General features: G+C 36.8%; 1 protein-coding gene across 4 annotated transcripts in view; it reads right to left on the bottom strand.

The window, feature by feature from the left end:
• LOC107656293 (tetraspanin-9-like) overlaps nt 1–15,342 on the bottom strand; it is a 19,674-nt gene extending 4,332 nt beyond the window's left edge. The window contains exons 1-4 of one of the 4 annotated variants that reach the window (XM_016444061.1): nt 15,148–15,342; nt 14,988–15,070; nt 7,221–7,300; nt 1,462–1,653 (exon numbers count right to left, since the gene is read on the bottom strand). In XM_016444061.1, coding sequence (XP_016299547.1) covers nt 1,462–1,653; nt 7,221–7,283 — 255 coding nt within the window. In that variant the 5' untranslated portion in view covers nt 7,284–7,300; nt 14,988–15,070; nt 15,148–15,342. Of the gene's footprint in view, nt 1–1,461; nt 1,654–7,220; nt 8,334–8,650; nt 8,672–14,987 lie in introns of those variants that run through there. The other 3 variants (XM_016444060.1, XM_016444062.1, XM_016444059.1) reach the window with 3 other exon arrangements.
• Nucleotides 15,343–15,552: the final 210 nt, after the last annotated feature.

Raw genomic sequence — 15,552 nt, 5'->3', positions numbered from 1 at the left:
CTGTCACGAAAACAAATTCCTCGTATGTGTAAACATACCTGGCAATAAAGCTCATTCTGATTCTGATATGTCTGGCGGAAATCCAATACAGCTCACCATCCAAATAACAGCATTCCTACAGTAAAGCACGGAGGTGGTAAGATCCTGTTATGGGGGTGTTTCACTGCAGCAGGGACTGGAGCACTTATCAGGATAGAAGGAAAAATGGATGGGGCAAAATACCATTAAACTCTAGAGGAATATCTGGGGCCCTCTGCCAGAAAGTTGTCAATGGGAAGAAGGCTTACCTTCCAAAATTATAATGAACCAAAGCACACAGCAAAACTGGCCACACAGTGGTTGAAGGAGAAAAAGGTGAATGTCCTTGAATGGCCTAGTCAGATCCCAGACTTAAACCCCATTGAAAATCTGTGGAATGACTTGAAAACTGCAGTCCACAAACGGTCACCAAATTCATCAAATTTAACTGAACTTGAGCAGTTCTGCAAAGAAGAGTGGGCAAATATTGCAAAATTAGTAGAGACAAATCCCAACAGACTACAGGCTGTAATTAAAGCAAAAGGTGGTTCAACAAAATACTGACACAAGAGGGTGATCCTTTTTCCAACTCAGTTTTTTTACATCCATGACATGTGACCATTAACTGACATCAGAGAATCAACATAAGAATATGTTGAACTTCTGAAATATTAACTTAAATATGAATAAAAACTGCAGCAACGGCAAACGCTTTAACTGAAGTGATGAAGTATGAAGTTTTTAAAAATATATATATTTTTAGAAGACACCAGAGAGGATGTAATAAAACATAACATGCATAATTGACCCTTCGCCAAGAGTTTGATTGACAGGCAATCTGACCAATCATAATGCAGAATCCGCAATTTTGTCCGACAAACAAACCAGACAGCAGAGTAGATTAACGTCGGTGGACTTGAACTTGAAAAATGGTGTGTATTGACATCTTTCTGCGGTTGAAACAAGATACCTTCTGATGTTCATTCATGTTTATTTTGTGCTATAACTAGTAAAGAGGAAGAGATGATCAGTTCGCTACAGCGATCTATCACAACACATTAAAGAGCCACAAAACGCTATTTACTGTTTGAATTTCTTACAAAATGACAACATTTGAAAGCTGACACTTTGTTTCACACTGAAAGTAATCTGCTCTGTCTTGTCTGTCGTTGTGTTGTCAGTGTCCTCTTTGCGCCACAATGTATTTTTCACTGCGTGAGAACATTATGTGTGGAGTAAGAGCACCATGGCTTGTCGCATGGCTTGTAGCAACAGTTACTAAGGGGAGTGGGTCTTAGTGAAGGGTCACTTAAGACAGAATTTGAAAATGAAATCTCAAAACCTGACAACTCAGAATTACACCAACCCAGGGTTAAAATAACCCTGGATTAACAATACATTCCTTATGCATTGTGCATTGTGGGAGTTTAGGTGTCGACTTACACTCAGCAACAGGCACTTGTTCTCCTTGATGGCACCGAGGCAACCAAGAAAGCCCGTTACCATGACGACGGAGCCCAAGGTAATGACCAGATTGGCAGCTGAGAGGGAGGGGAAGGAGGGGGAGAATGTGGCAAAACTGCCCTGAGAAACGGACAGCCATATGCCCACACCTAACAACCCGCAGCCCGACAGCTGAGGAGAGACAGACAAGGGAGAGTGCTTCATGTTAATAAACACACACAAACTCATTCATTATGGATCAAACATGCATAAACATTCAGCTTTACTGTGTTTCGTTTGGCTTTTACGTGTCCCAAAGTGTAAAACTGACTCTTTGTTTTCATTCACTGAAGTCAGTAGGTCTCAGTAGGACCCGAGTGCCACTTTGTGAACTCAAGTTCACTCAAGGTAAGGTGTATTTACCGTTGCAGGACTGAGGTAGGTATGTGTGCGCATGCCTAACCAACAAAACAATACCTGTGTCGGCTCTCCCTGCTGTGAGAGCAATATAAATGCTAATGGGACCACAATAAAGGTTGTTGTTGAGTTTCGAAGTGTGAATTTTGTGTGTGTGTCTAGACCTTAGCAGAGTAGAAGGTGTGCTTGTTCACATCTCGTTTTGGGAGAAACTCTTGTAATTTCATGCTCAGGTAACCGAAATGTAAAAGTAGCCTAATCCAGTCTGCTAAAGGCCAGGTAAAAGGAGAAAGTTAGCTAACAGACTTGGACCAGCTCCAAACAGAAAACCAGAATATGCTATGTTTGCAGCACAAGGTAGTACATGTGTGCATGTGTATGAGAGATTTTAAATTGAATTATTTACTGAACTGTTGCAAAATTATATTTTAAAATATAAATGTAAAATGCTTTCATTGTTTTAACCCAGTTTACCATGTAGAGTAAATAAAAATAAGTATCTAAAATTGAAAATCACTTTTTTTAAATGCTACAAGTAAATTTAGGCAACATTATAATGTACAGTATGCAAAATGGATAGTTGTGCTAAAGATTACATTGAAAAGTGTTGTTAAATTATTAGCATTTCACTTACTGAATTGTTTTCGTTATTATAACTCTAATTTTCATGTTATGGCCAATGATCGATAAATGTCTAATATTAAAATTGTCTCTCTCTCCCTCTATATATATATACACACACACACACATATATATATACAAATTATTATTATAATTATTAAAAAATAAATTCAGTAATTTTAAATGCTACAAGTAAATGTACAATATGAAAAATGTATATTCTTGCTAAAGATTTTATTTAACAGTGTTATTAAATTATTATTAATTATTAGTGTTCTTAAAGATTAACAAATATGTTAAAATATATTATGAAATAAATATTTTTAAGGTCTTTAAATTAAAAATTTAGCAGGCCAAGATCTTCTCTGTTAATCCTCCCTCACATAACGTGTGCCATTGCGAGATATGCCCTACATTGCAGCAGTATGGCTCACCACACACTCTTCTTTTGAGTGTAACTGAAGGTGAAAAGCTGTGTCATTCAGTTCCCTCAAGAAAATACCCAGCATGCACTCTGAGAATCACTGAGAACCACGAAGAATCTGAAATCAGACAGAATCCTTGAACTTGAAAAAATGATGAGTATGAAAAATAAGAGAGAGAGAGAGAGAGAGAGAGAGAGAGAGAGAGAGAGAGAGAGAGAGAGAGAGAGAGAGAGAGAGAGAGAGAGAGAGAGAGAGAGAGAGAGAGAGAGAGAGAGAGAGAGAGAGAGAGAGAGAGAGAGAGAGTAGCAGCAGAGCAAGTCAGAAAAAATAGGTTAAAGATGATGAAAACGTTAAAAACCATGAAAATGAAAAGTATGGCACAGTAATCAAAAAGTCTGAGAGGAAATAATTAGGGAGCAAATGCAAAGAGCACAGAATAAAACATAAACAGGAGGAGCACAGAGTAAGACTACTCTGTCCACAGGGGCAGATAGCTTTTAACCCAAATTTTAGTATTCATGACGCACTACCAGAATGAAGACACACAAACAAATTGAATTCAATCTATTCTTTCTGCCTTTGGAAAATCCTACATAATGGGGTTGTTCTTAATCTAATCCTGCATTCCAAATTGGGGGACTATTCGTTCAAGAGGTTTTCTTTACAGTGCACTGCATTCAAACACACATAGACTGAGGCACACATTTACTAGATAAAGGGTCTGAAGTAGAAGCAATCAACACAATCAAGGTGCATGGAGAGGAGACTGAGGAAAAGACAAAGAGGATGCAGGGAAGTTGGGTCAGGATGGAAAGTAAAGAATTGGGTTAAAAAGGACCAAGGACAGGACAGGACAAAAGGAAAGGAACAGGAATAAGACAGGAAAAGCACTGGAAAGGAAATAAGGAATAAGGAAAAAGAACAGGGCAGGAAAGAAAGGACAAGGCAAAGAAAATGAATAGAAAAGAATCGGAACAAGGGGGAAAGCTAGAAATAAATAAGGGAAAGGAGAAAAGACAAGCAAAAACAAAAGAATGGAAATGGCCCAGGGAAGGACAAGAAAGGGGTATGAAAAGAAATAATAGAAAGAGAAGAAATGATCTGAAAAGGACAGGGAAGAAAATAGGAGAAAAGGAATAAGGAAAAGGCAAGGAAATGGAAAAGGAAAGGGCGACAGGCAGGAAATGAAAAAAGGAATGACAGAAAAAGGGATTGCAAAGGAAATTTATAGAAAATTACAAGGAAAAGAAATAAAAAAGATGGAAACAAGTAAATATGAAAGGACAAAGGACAGTAGAAAAGGAATTCACAGAAAAGAAAGGAATAGTAAAAACACGGAAATGCTACAGTGTTTGAGGGCGGGGTCAAGTTGTTCGAGGCTGGCCAACATAGAACATAGGCGGGCATTATGAAAATGTGTGACCCAGTGACGTGTAGCCATCATGGAAGTGGTGTTCGAATTCCTGATGACTCGTTTAGGTGATTAAGAGTCAATTCTTCTTTTTTTTGAGAGACAAAAACTGTATTTACCGTGCACTGTCGGCTTCACAAATTCGCAGATAGTTTACATTCACAGACAGGTACACACTGCATGAAAAGCAATATTTGAAATGGCATAATAGGGGCACTTTAAATGACAAAGTAAAGGAACAGGATAAGAAATGAAAGGAAAGGAAAAAGGCTAAGGACAGGAAAAAAGCAAAAGGGAAAGAACTTTTCACTAAATGTAGGCAGCATCGATGAATATGTATTAGAAATAATACACCAGAAGAGCTAGAAAAGTTGAGTCAGTCGTTCATGTTAATAACAGAGCCCACATGCAGAACTGACCTCACACACACTAATGAGTGTACTGTGTGTTTGTGACCTTGTGAAGAGTGAAGTGAATCTGGCCTTAACTTTCTGACTTATGCATTAAACATGGAGCTGAGAGCCATCAGGCACAGTAATGTCAAACACATGAAATATAGATTACCAGCAACCTAAAACACCTCCTCAACTCCACTCAGAAACATCATTACTACCCCATTTAAATTCCATATAAAAATATAATAAAAATGCACACAATACATCAACTGTCTCTTACACAAGCAGCGAGATCAAGGGTTTTTGTATTATGTTCTGAGAAGACTTTATTGAACGCCTCTGTAAACCTTGTAATTCAAAACAGGAAAGTAATTTCTCTTCAATGGAAAACTGAACTCTGAAATTAAATTCCAGTGAACCAAAAGAAAACCACACCACCCCTTTGACAAACCATTTCATCTCAAGGTAATTCTATCTAAAGCTTTCAAATTACTTTTATCTTTCTTTCTTTCTATCTCACTCCTCCATCTTTCTTTTATTCCCCCTCCGCCCCGCTGTTTAAAGTGTACATGGTCAAATCTCCAGGCATTTGCAATCTTTCCATAATTTCCTTATTCTTTTATGTTCCCTTTTCATCATTATATGGGTGTATATGTGGGTGTGTGTGCAGTGGGAGATTTTAGATCAGTCTGGAGTTTTTTCTCAGGTTTCCTGCTTGTGTTTTGGTGCTTCTGTCATTAAACTGGCTCAGAATCAAACAAACAACAAAACACACAGCAGATCAAACGAGTAAAATCTCACAACTCACAGAACCATAATCTGACACACAGACTTCCTGTTGCAGATACACAACAACAACATAGACACAGATGACTGAAAAGCTAAACTGGAGGCCTATAAGAGATGTTAGAACGCAAGAGAGCAAGGGAAAAGGTGGGGGGATTTGTCTGAGTGCTCTGGTTCAGATGAATATGTATTACTGCTTTTGATCTAAGAGCATTTAACACCTCGTGATGAACCTCAGCCTCACATTGCAGCACGCACATGTATACTTGCGTGACATTTTCACAAACATTGACTGGTATCAGTTTTCACCAAAATACTACAGTTATTACCAGAAGCGTCATGTCCATTCAAAGTGATTTCTGAGCTAAGTGGATTTTGAATATAATTTAATAAATAAGTAAATTACAATAATTGATATATTTGAAAATTAAAAATAGACAATGTCATTGGAATATCCTACACATTTTGAGGGATACATTTCCATGCATGAGTTTCCAGTTGTTTGTGATTATTGGCATCTTTAGAAACCGTTTTATACATACTGCATTCACAACTACCAGTTTCTAGCCACTGATGTATTTTAGAGCTGAACAATACTAGAAAAGTATTTCTCTAGCAACTTCCATGACTTGGGATTTAATTAATCTCTATGGGTTTTTTTAGGCTAAAACTGCTATTTTTATTTTATCTGGTATTTACATGATTGTGGGACCCTGCTGCGTGCAGCATGGGAAAATACACACACATTATCTTTGCACAAAGATTCGTTCTGTTAAAAGTTCACCCAAAAATGAAAATTTGGTGAAAATTTACTCACCCTCAGGCAATCCAAGATGTAGATGAATTTGTTTCTTCATCTAGAAATTTAACATTACATCACTTGCTCACCAGTGGATTCTTTGCAGTGAATGGGTGCCGTCAAAATGAGATTCCAAACAGCTGCTAAAAACATCACAATAATCCACAAGTAATCCATCCTCTGGTGGATCAAAATCCACCAACATATTTGTTTAGAGCTGTTTTGACCTTTTTTTCACTTATAAATGGTGCTTAATCTGTGCATATTTCTCTCCTGATTCAGTTGAGAACATTTTAACTGGAAATCCAATATTATGGATAGAGGACTTGTATTTTACCCAAAAGCAATGGTTAAAAGTTAAAATGTCTTAATGATGGATTTGTTTCTTTCAATTGTTGGACTGGAGATTGTGGATCATTGTGATGTTTTTATCAGCTGTTTGGACTCTCATTCTGACGGCACCCATTCACTGCAGAGGATCCATTGGTGAATAAGAGACGTAAATTATTATTATTTTTTTAATTTCTCAAAATCTTTTCAAATAAAGAAACAAAATCATCCTCATCTTGCATGGCCGGCGGGTGAGTAAATTTTAAGCAAATTTTCATTTTTGGGTGAACTATTCCTTTAATACTTCAGGGTTAATATTTAGGAATATATATTCAGACAATTCTCCAACCTCAAGTATGAGCAATAATAACAGTGTTATCATTGGCTGAGCCAGAAACAGACACTGTTGAACTATTCAAACAAACAGTGCATTGTTTTGAAAGCCCCACAGAGACACCATGCTCACTTCATTGTACGAATAGCTTACAGCAGTCTCTGCACATTAAACTTTGACAAGAGAACGCATTTTGACAACAAGTAAGTGTGGATCATTCATGCTGTACTTTGATACTCACCCAGAACAGCAGGTTGAAGAGGAACATCATGTATTTGACACAGCACAGGCATCCACGAGCCATCTTCAGCTTCTCGAACTCTAGGAGCAATACAAAAGACAAGTCGAGGTAAAACACAACGTACTTCCCAGCAGCTGACACGCGCTTATCCTGAGGCTTCCTTCCTGGCGGGACCGCGACCACGGCTCCTTCACTCTGTGCAGTTTGATCTTTGACATTTGACCCCCGGGAGCCGTAGAAGGCCCCCACGGCCAGGCGCTGACCCCGACGGGCCGCCTGGGTGAATTCTGAATCTGCGCTGTCCAATGAGGGGCTCCGCTGGACCTCGGATTCGTGGCTCGCACACCTCTGCATTATCAGATGAAGGCCGAGCGGAGGGCATGTTTCACACACACTCACACAAGCTGCAACTTAACACACGTGTCCAAGGTTGCCATTTGAAAGGGACGGATTTAACTTAAACAGACATACTCACAAAAACTTCAGTGGTCAAAGCTTTCTAAGGAGAGGTTTTTCTCAATATCTTTGCACCGTAATTCCTTTGCATTAAGAACGTCTTTCTCCATGTATTTCCTACTCGTCGTTTTCCCCTTTCCGCTGTTTCTATCGTGTATGTGGGAAAGCAGAGCATGCGCTTTCAACTTTCCCCGCTCTCGCTCCATCGCACTCTTTCATTGCTTTGCGTCGGCATGATTCGCTTTGTTGCATGTACCACTTTTTTCTCCGCACGCTCTTGCTTCCCTGCAGTGCTATTATTAGAGATCTCCTCTCCCGGCTCTTTCCATCCTAACTAGCGCTCCGTCCCTCTCTCTGCATCCTCCTACCTTCATTCGTTCATCCCTCTCTCTCTCTCTTTGGCTCCTCCTCCTGCACTCCGGCCAATCTGTTTGCAGGTCAATGGATGCGTTATCTCCCTTCCCATATACGTTTAAAAGAGTCAGTAGCCAAGCGGGAAGAATGAAAGCTAATTGAGGGAATAAATCAAATCCTAGCAAATGTATGTCTTATATGTATGATTTTTGTCTGTGTAGATGCCGTCTCGAGCAATTCTGTAGAGAGATCATGCAGTGCCAATGTTTCCAGGTCATTTCTCTGTTGACATGCTACATAAGAGTAAAGAGTGCACCTGGTTAGTTGTTTTTGGCACTGTATGATGGTGATCTTCATAACCTTTAAACAACATTTAAACATTAAAACACACTTTAGACACAAAACATGCATTTGCTTTGTATTACTGCCTGCTGAAAATATTAATCCATTAATCCAGGGCAAAAATTTGGTTTGTGCTGATGATATTTTAAGATAGATAGATAGATAGATAGATCAAAACTAATGTACATGCAGTAATTATTATTATTATTAAAAAAAATAACCAACCAGCTACCGACAACCTCTCAAAAGCAACTGCTTAGCAATGCCATAGAAACTACCTTGAACAGCTTCAAATTAATAAATCAGCTTTGTGGAGTTTAAAGCTACAAACTTTCAGATGCCAGTCCAGGCTGCAGTCTCTCATTCCCATTTCAATCTATCAAACCAATGTCACATTCAGTAAGAGTCCTTCTTGTTGCTAGTGATCCTGATTTAACCACTGGCTAGGATGCTTACTGACCTCTAACGTAAGCTGCAGTGAAGCGTGGATGAGGCAGCTTGTAAAACAGACTGATACTGGGTCTAAATTAAGCACATTCAGTACAGTCCGTTCAACAGATTGTACTGTCTCAAGGTACTCACGTTTAATTTACACGATCCATGTTTCCAGAGTTTTCTACCACTAGAATGTTCTGGGAAGACATTTTCAATGTTGCATCAGCTGAATGATTGACACCCTGGTACACAATAGTATAACGAACAGAACAGACTGTACGTCTATACCTCACAGCTGTGTTTTTAATAACGACCAAGATTTATACAAAAATCTGTAAAATCTGACAAAACATACAGACGGGTATGTCATAGTTTGGAAATTAATAATAAATATTACATTTTTTTATTCTAAAATGCAAAAAAGGTTTCTATTTTTTTAGGCTTAGCCTGAAGTATTATAATTTGGTTAATATAAAAGCAATAAAAATCATGGTATGTCCCTATTTATGTAACTAAACGTGCATATGTGTGTTTGGGGGATATTTCTGTAGAGATCCTCCTGTGACTATTTTTAATTTTTTAGCTATAATTCCTTCCCTCCGGAGCTCTTTCCACTCTAATTAAATGGCATTGTGATCTTGTGTAACTCAGTGTGTGTGTGTGTGTGTGTGTGTGCGTGATATGGTGCCGACTGTGTATTTCACCCTGCGGTGGCTTTGTGAGATCTGATGTTCTCAGGAAACTCATTAGACAGGATTTATTAACTGAACAGTGTTTACTTTGCTGCAAGGGTGTATAATACTTTCCCACAGCTGCACACACAGGCAGCAAATTTATACACCTATACTTTTGAGGACCTCCCATAAATGTATATTGTTACTCAGTTTTTAATTAGCCTATTTTGAAAAGGTTTTTTTGTGTGTGTGTGTGTTTTTACAGTTTTTTTAGTGGGGATTTCACCTCATAGGTCAAGTACACATTTAGCATACACTATGTTCAAACATTTAAAATCACTGAGAAATGTTTTATGCTAAATTGTTTTATATTAGATACATTTAAAAAACACAATACAAAACACAATATTCTGTAGTAAGGTTAATAACTTATCTTGAACTAACAATGGACAGCATTTTACAAGTATTTAACAATGAGTTTAATAATTAAATAATAATTTAATAAAATAATTAAAGTTAATTTCTAGATATGCTATTGTTCATTGTTAATTCATGTTCATTCATTATAGATTAGTTAACTAATGTTAATTTATACAACCAGAACAACTTTGGTTATGACTGACAGATAGCTATGACTGGGCTGTTCTCAAATCAATATCTATAGTAATCAATATCTCTCCCCCACCCACCTCTCCCCACCAAAAAAAAAACATAAAAATTGAATAGTTTGAATGGAAATGTGCTTATGAGTACATCATTTGGAGCTCATGGGTATTGCATGTACTGTATTACTACACGTCTGAGTGTCAGGCCCGAATAGCAGCACATGTAAAACTTATGGGATACTCTTCTTGAATATTTTATGGCTTGTGCGTCTCACGTGGCTGATGTCTGGGTGCCTGAATATAGCATAACAGGAGAAGCAGTGCAGAATATCTGTTCACAGGTACTTAACGCATCAACAGTCAGGAACAGCATTCATTTATTTTACATACAGAGAAAAGGATTGCAAGATATCTGATGGAGAGAGAGAGAATGAAAACAACAGAGAAAGTAAAAGATGTGTTCGTAAAGTTAATTGTTTCCTCTTAATGTTAACCAAAGTTGAATGTGTATTTCATATTGTTACTGTTTTTATTACAATTTCTTAAATCTCTTGAGTATGTGCATGTTGGTGCTGAGACATTATGTAAATCATGCCAGAAAAGTACGAACTTTGTATTTTTTGAAATTTCTTCAAGAGATGACTATTCAGTAAGCATACAAAAATTACACATGCACTAGATTGAGAAGTGCTAAAATGTTTTATTATTTTTATATAATTATTATATTATAATTCAAAATTTTGGGTTATTATTATAATTCAAGATTTTTAATGTTTTTGAAAGTCTCTTGTGCTCACTAAGGCTGCATTTATTTGATCAAAAATACAGAAAAAAATGTAATATTGTGAAATGTTAATACAATGTAAAGTAACTGTTTTCTATTTGAATGTATTAAAATGTAATTTATTCCTGTGATGCAAAGCATCATTACTTCAGTCTTCAGTGTCACGTGATCCTTCAGAAATCATACTAATATGCTGATTTAATGCTCAAGAAACATCTCTTACTAGTAGCAATGTTGAAAATTAATACTGTTGTGGAAACTTGATCCCCCCCCTTTATATTAAAAACATTATATTATATTATATATTTTATTATACTGGTGCAGTAATAGTGCAGAATCTTTAATATTTATCATTAAAATTATAGAATAAATTTGCTTTTTTCTTACATTTCTAAACCTGGGTATTTATTTCTAAGTTTGAATTTGAAACTAAATTCTCAGATCTTCAATGTGGTCTCAGATTTTTGGACTCCACTGTAAATGCTGCCCAGATGTGTGTTTAAGGAGTATTAATTAAACAGACTCTGAGGAAGCACAATCTGCCACCTTGTAGAACACTATAATGAACATCTGCCTGCCAATTTGCTCAGCGCTTCACACACACACACACACACACACGCCTTGTCTCTGTACACTATTCTTTGACAATGTAGATCCTTCTGAGACAACAAGCTTTTCGTGTCTTTATAGGAATGTTTCTCATCGTACATGACTGTGGTTTCAAAGAGGCCATTTCGTTCAGCTGGACGCGCCGCCTGCATGTAAACCGCACTCTCAGGCACTCAAGAGGGATGTATTCCCAAATCAGCATCATTACTCCAGTCTTCAGTGTCACATGATCCTTCAGAAATCATACTAATATGCTGATTTATTGCTCAAGAAACATCTCTTACTATTAGCAATGTTGAAAATTAATACTGTTGTGGAAACTTGATCCCCCCCCTTTATATTAAAAACATTGTATTATATTATATTATATTATATTATATATTTTATTATACTGGTGCAGTAATAGTGCAGAATCTTTAATATTTCTCATTAAAATTATAGAATAAATTTGCTTTTTTCTTATGCTTCACACACACACACACACATACACACACACGCCTTGTCTCTGTACACTATTCTTTGACAATGTAGATCCTTCTGAGACAACAAGCTTTTCGTGTCTTTATAGGAATGTTTCTCATCGTACATGACTGTGGTTTCAAAGAGGCCATTTCGTTCAGCTGGACGCGCCGCCTGCATGTAAACCGCACTCTCAGGCACTCAAGAGGGATGTATTCCCAAACAGTCTGCCCTATATGTAAATCAACTACCATTAACTCCCCATCCAGGGAATGCTGGTTGACTTGCTGGCAAAAAGCACATTCTAACACTTTCCAGGGAACTGGAGGTTGCGTGTTGGGAATGAAGGAACAAAATTAGTGCTGATTTCATCCTCCAGCAAGCAAAAGGCTATTTCAACCTGCTTTACTAGTTTCTTTCTAAGAATTAAACAGTAGCTACACCACAAAAAAAAAATGGCATGAAGATACAGGTGAAGTCATGGTGTGTCATAAGCAAAGATAAACTCATAAACTACACTGTAAAAAATTATTTTTCAAAGTTGTAAATAAAGATTATTGGAATTTGTTTTAGAAGAAAACACTATTTCAGTCTGCTTCAAAATGTTACTTTTATTTAAATGTTACTTTATTAAATGCTGCTATTTAAATGCTGTTTCTTTGTAATTAATTCTGAAATGTATTAGCCTATATTCTATGCCTCTTTTATCCCTTGCATACTCAGACTAAATCCCTATTTGTACACTAACTGTGTAATAGTACATACTACATCATGCTAGATTAGTATTAATAGGTCCCAAATCGGTTAAAAACAGTATTTTGCAGGTACCCTAAATGCATATTCCATGTATGCATTGAAATATGCATGCTTTTAGGGCTAATATTGCCCACAACCCCCAACAAAGGGTTTATGATGGTTCTTCTGATGCCAATTTATATAATTATGCAGCAAAGATGTCTGTGATATAATTTAAGATAGTATAATGCAAGATACTACACACACTCATGTTTTAATCACTTCATGCACACATGAAAGCCTTTGATGACATTCTCTCGGGTTTGTACCTTTTACATTAGTAATGAACTTTTGGATCGTTGAAATATCTGTCAACACACATCGCGGTCATGCTAGAGAGGAATATGTGTAATATTATCCCGAGTCACATTGAATTTAAGACTTTATGACTGTATGCAGCATGACTAAAGCAACAGCAGAAACAGGAAACAGCCTGTCTGATATTTTTATAACAACTGGCATTTTCATAAGACCAACTGTTTAAAGCGATGGCATTTCTAATAGCTTTCCTGCACATGCATGAATATTAAAGATGCCTTCCATGCAGAAAATTAAATTTTCATTGTCAAAACAGAAAATAAGCCCTAGATGGATGAGATATTAGTTTTAAAAACAGTTGAATTAGTTGCCTCTCAAGCATCTGAAACATTGTTTTGCACATGTGTGGAGTTTAAGGTTAGCTCAAGAACTACATAAAAGGTTTAGTTATTGTAAAAATGCCATTTGATGCAAATATTTAGCACAGGCCGTACTCTTCTTGTGTATAACAGCCTGAGGTCATGTTCTGTCTCCGTCCTTAATTATGTCATTAGCTCTTTTTTCTGCTCTCTATTCAAAAGAGGCTGGGCTCTGACCTGCTGCAGTTCACACTTGAATAAGACTATTTAGCATTAACCGTATGACCTCTTTGGAGGTGCAATGAATTTTGGGATGCACTGCCCTGGTATTAAAATAGGAAACTGTGCTATCTCTACTATCTGGCTGTGGGTGAGACTTGGCCAGACTGATATGCATACTTAAGTGGTAAAGTATGTAAAATAGAGAGACTTGAGTCAACAACAGATTTCCATAGCGATGAGTGGTTATTGATGAGATATAATGAGATCCAGGGGAAAAAAATAAATTTCTCTTGAAATTATATTTTTTCTGGATCTTTAAATTTAAAGCGACATAAAATGCTGACTAGTTCTCCAAATATAGGGTCATATATGACCTTTAAAGTCTTCCCCACCTCAATTGTTTTAAACATTAATATTAGTTATTAATATTAAAAGATGAATATTTAAACAATAAAATAAGAGTTTCTGTATATATATATATATATATATATATATATATAGCCTATAACATATTTATTATCTTAAAAAATTACCCAAAGTGAAAAAAACTTTTGTCCCTGTATTTACATAAAAATCCAACATTAAGTCATATTATGATTCTGTATGCACCATGGAAACATATTAACCTGATTGCCATAGAAAGGTTTAATTAGCCTATTTTAAGAAAATTAAGTTAATATAATTTAAATCCGAATGAAAGAGTTGCATTCATTTGATTTAATACAGCTATAGGCATATTCGGAACATGCTGAAATATACAGTAGCTAATATTCCAGTTGCAGTTTTTCAGATTAAAGGCTTAACCAAAACACCGACCATAATAGGCAAATTATGTAAATATGTTCAGTGTTTCCATGAGTCTACAGCAGACACGCAGCAGCTGCTTTCAACTAGAGATGCGCTTTTTAGATGCGCCAATTCTGCACAGTGCACATTCCAGTGTAGCGGTATGCACAGCCCGCGGCTCCCGCACACACACACACACACCCTGAACAACTCGTTGGAAGTTTATTGACCGCTAAAGAAGCCTAGTTTGATTAAACTGTAGGCCTTGAACACAGATGCACTGCTTTCACGTGAACAGCACCAAATCTGCTTAATCTACTGCACGTCTACATCTGCGTAAGTAGCATATCTTTCCATATCAAGACGTTTCCGCAGTAGCAGAGATTTTCCTAAATATTTACACATTTAAACTTCCATATACGTTCGCTTTTGTTTAAATAGCCTACCACATTATAACCACTTAACAAATCAAAACTGGAAGTATTTCCTTAAACGGATATAAACATACTAGCAACTGATAAACATCAACAGCACAACAAGCTAAGAGCACGTACTTCCATAGTAAACAACAGTAAATATTAAAAATATAGATAAGAATAACACTTTTGACGTTTTTAAGCCTTACTCACCTTATTGGAAGCACAATTTATGTTTTCTGACTTGCTTTCTTATTTCCGAAGTAACTCTCCTCACTTTCGTTTGCTTTTGTAACCTATATATATGGAGGTAAAGGCTGTTTTAACTGTGACCGATAGAAGTAAAATGCTTATAAACTATCGGTGAGCAGACCTTTGATTTCATGGTAGTCAAATTAAAAAAAAAGTTCCGGAGCTCGAAAAAATCGGAATGGCAGTAAGTTTTCCCACGAACGGAAACAGTGTAGCAGGAAAGATGGAGAGGCGTGACTTCTTCACTGCGTTTACGGTCAATCCACAGGAAAACAGTGCTGGCGTTTTCCAGCAGGGGGCGCCCGTCCATACGCAATCCCACACGAGGGTTATTCATTTAAAATATTCACAAATAACGAGGCTTGTAATTCCTAAAAAGTGTGCAAAACGCACTTTTAGGGGCTAAAACCGTTGTGCCTGTGAAAAAAAGATGCGTAGCCTTTGGAAAATGTTAAATGACGGCCTTAAAGATGTCAAACTAAATTTTGTATGAGCTGTTTATTATATATATATATATATATATATT

The sequence above is a fragment of the Sinocyclocheilus anshuiensis genome, unplaced genomic scaffold (assembly GCF_001515605.1).
Source record: "Sinocyclocheilus anshuiensis isolate Anshui unplaced genomic scaffold, SAMN03320099.WGS_v1.1 scaffold183, whole genome shotgun sequence".
In the NCBI taxonomy this organism is placed as follows: Eukaryota; Metazoa; Chordata; class Actinopteri; order Cypriniformes; family Cyprinidae; genus Sinocyclocheilus; species Sinocyclocheilus anshuiensis.
This window is presented reverse-complemented; position numbering and strand designations above follow the sequence as displayed.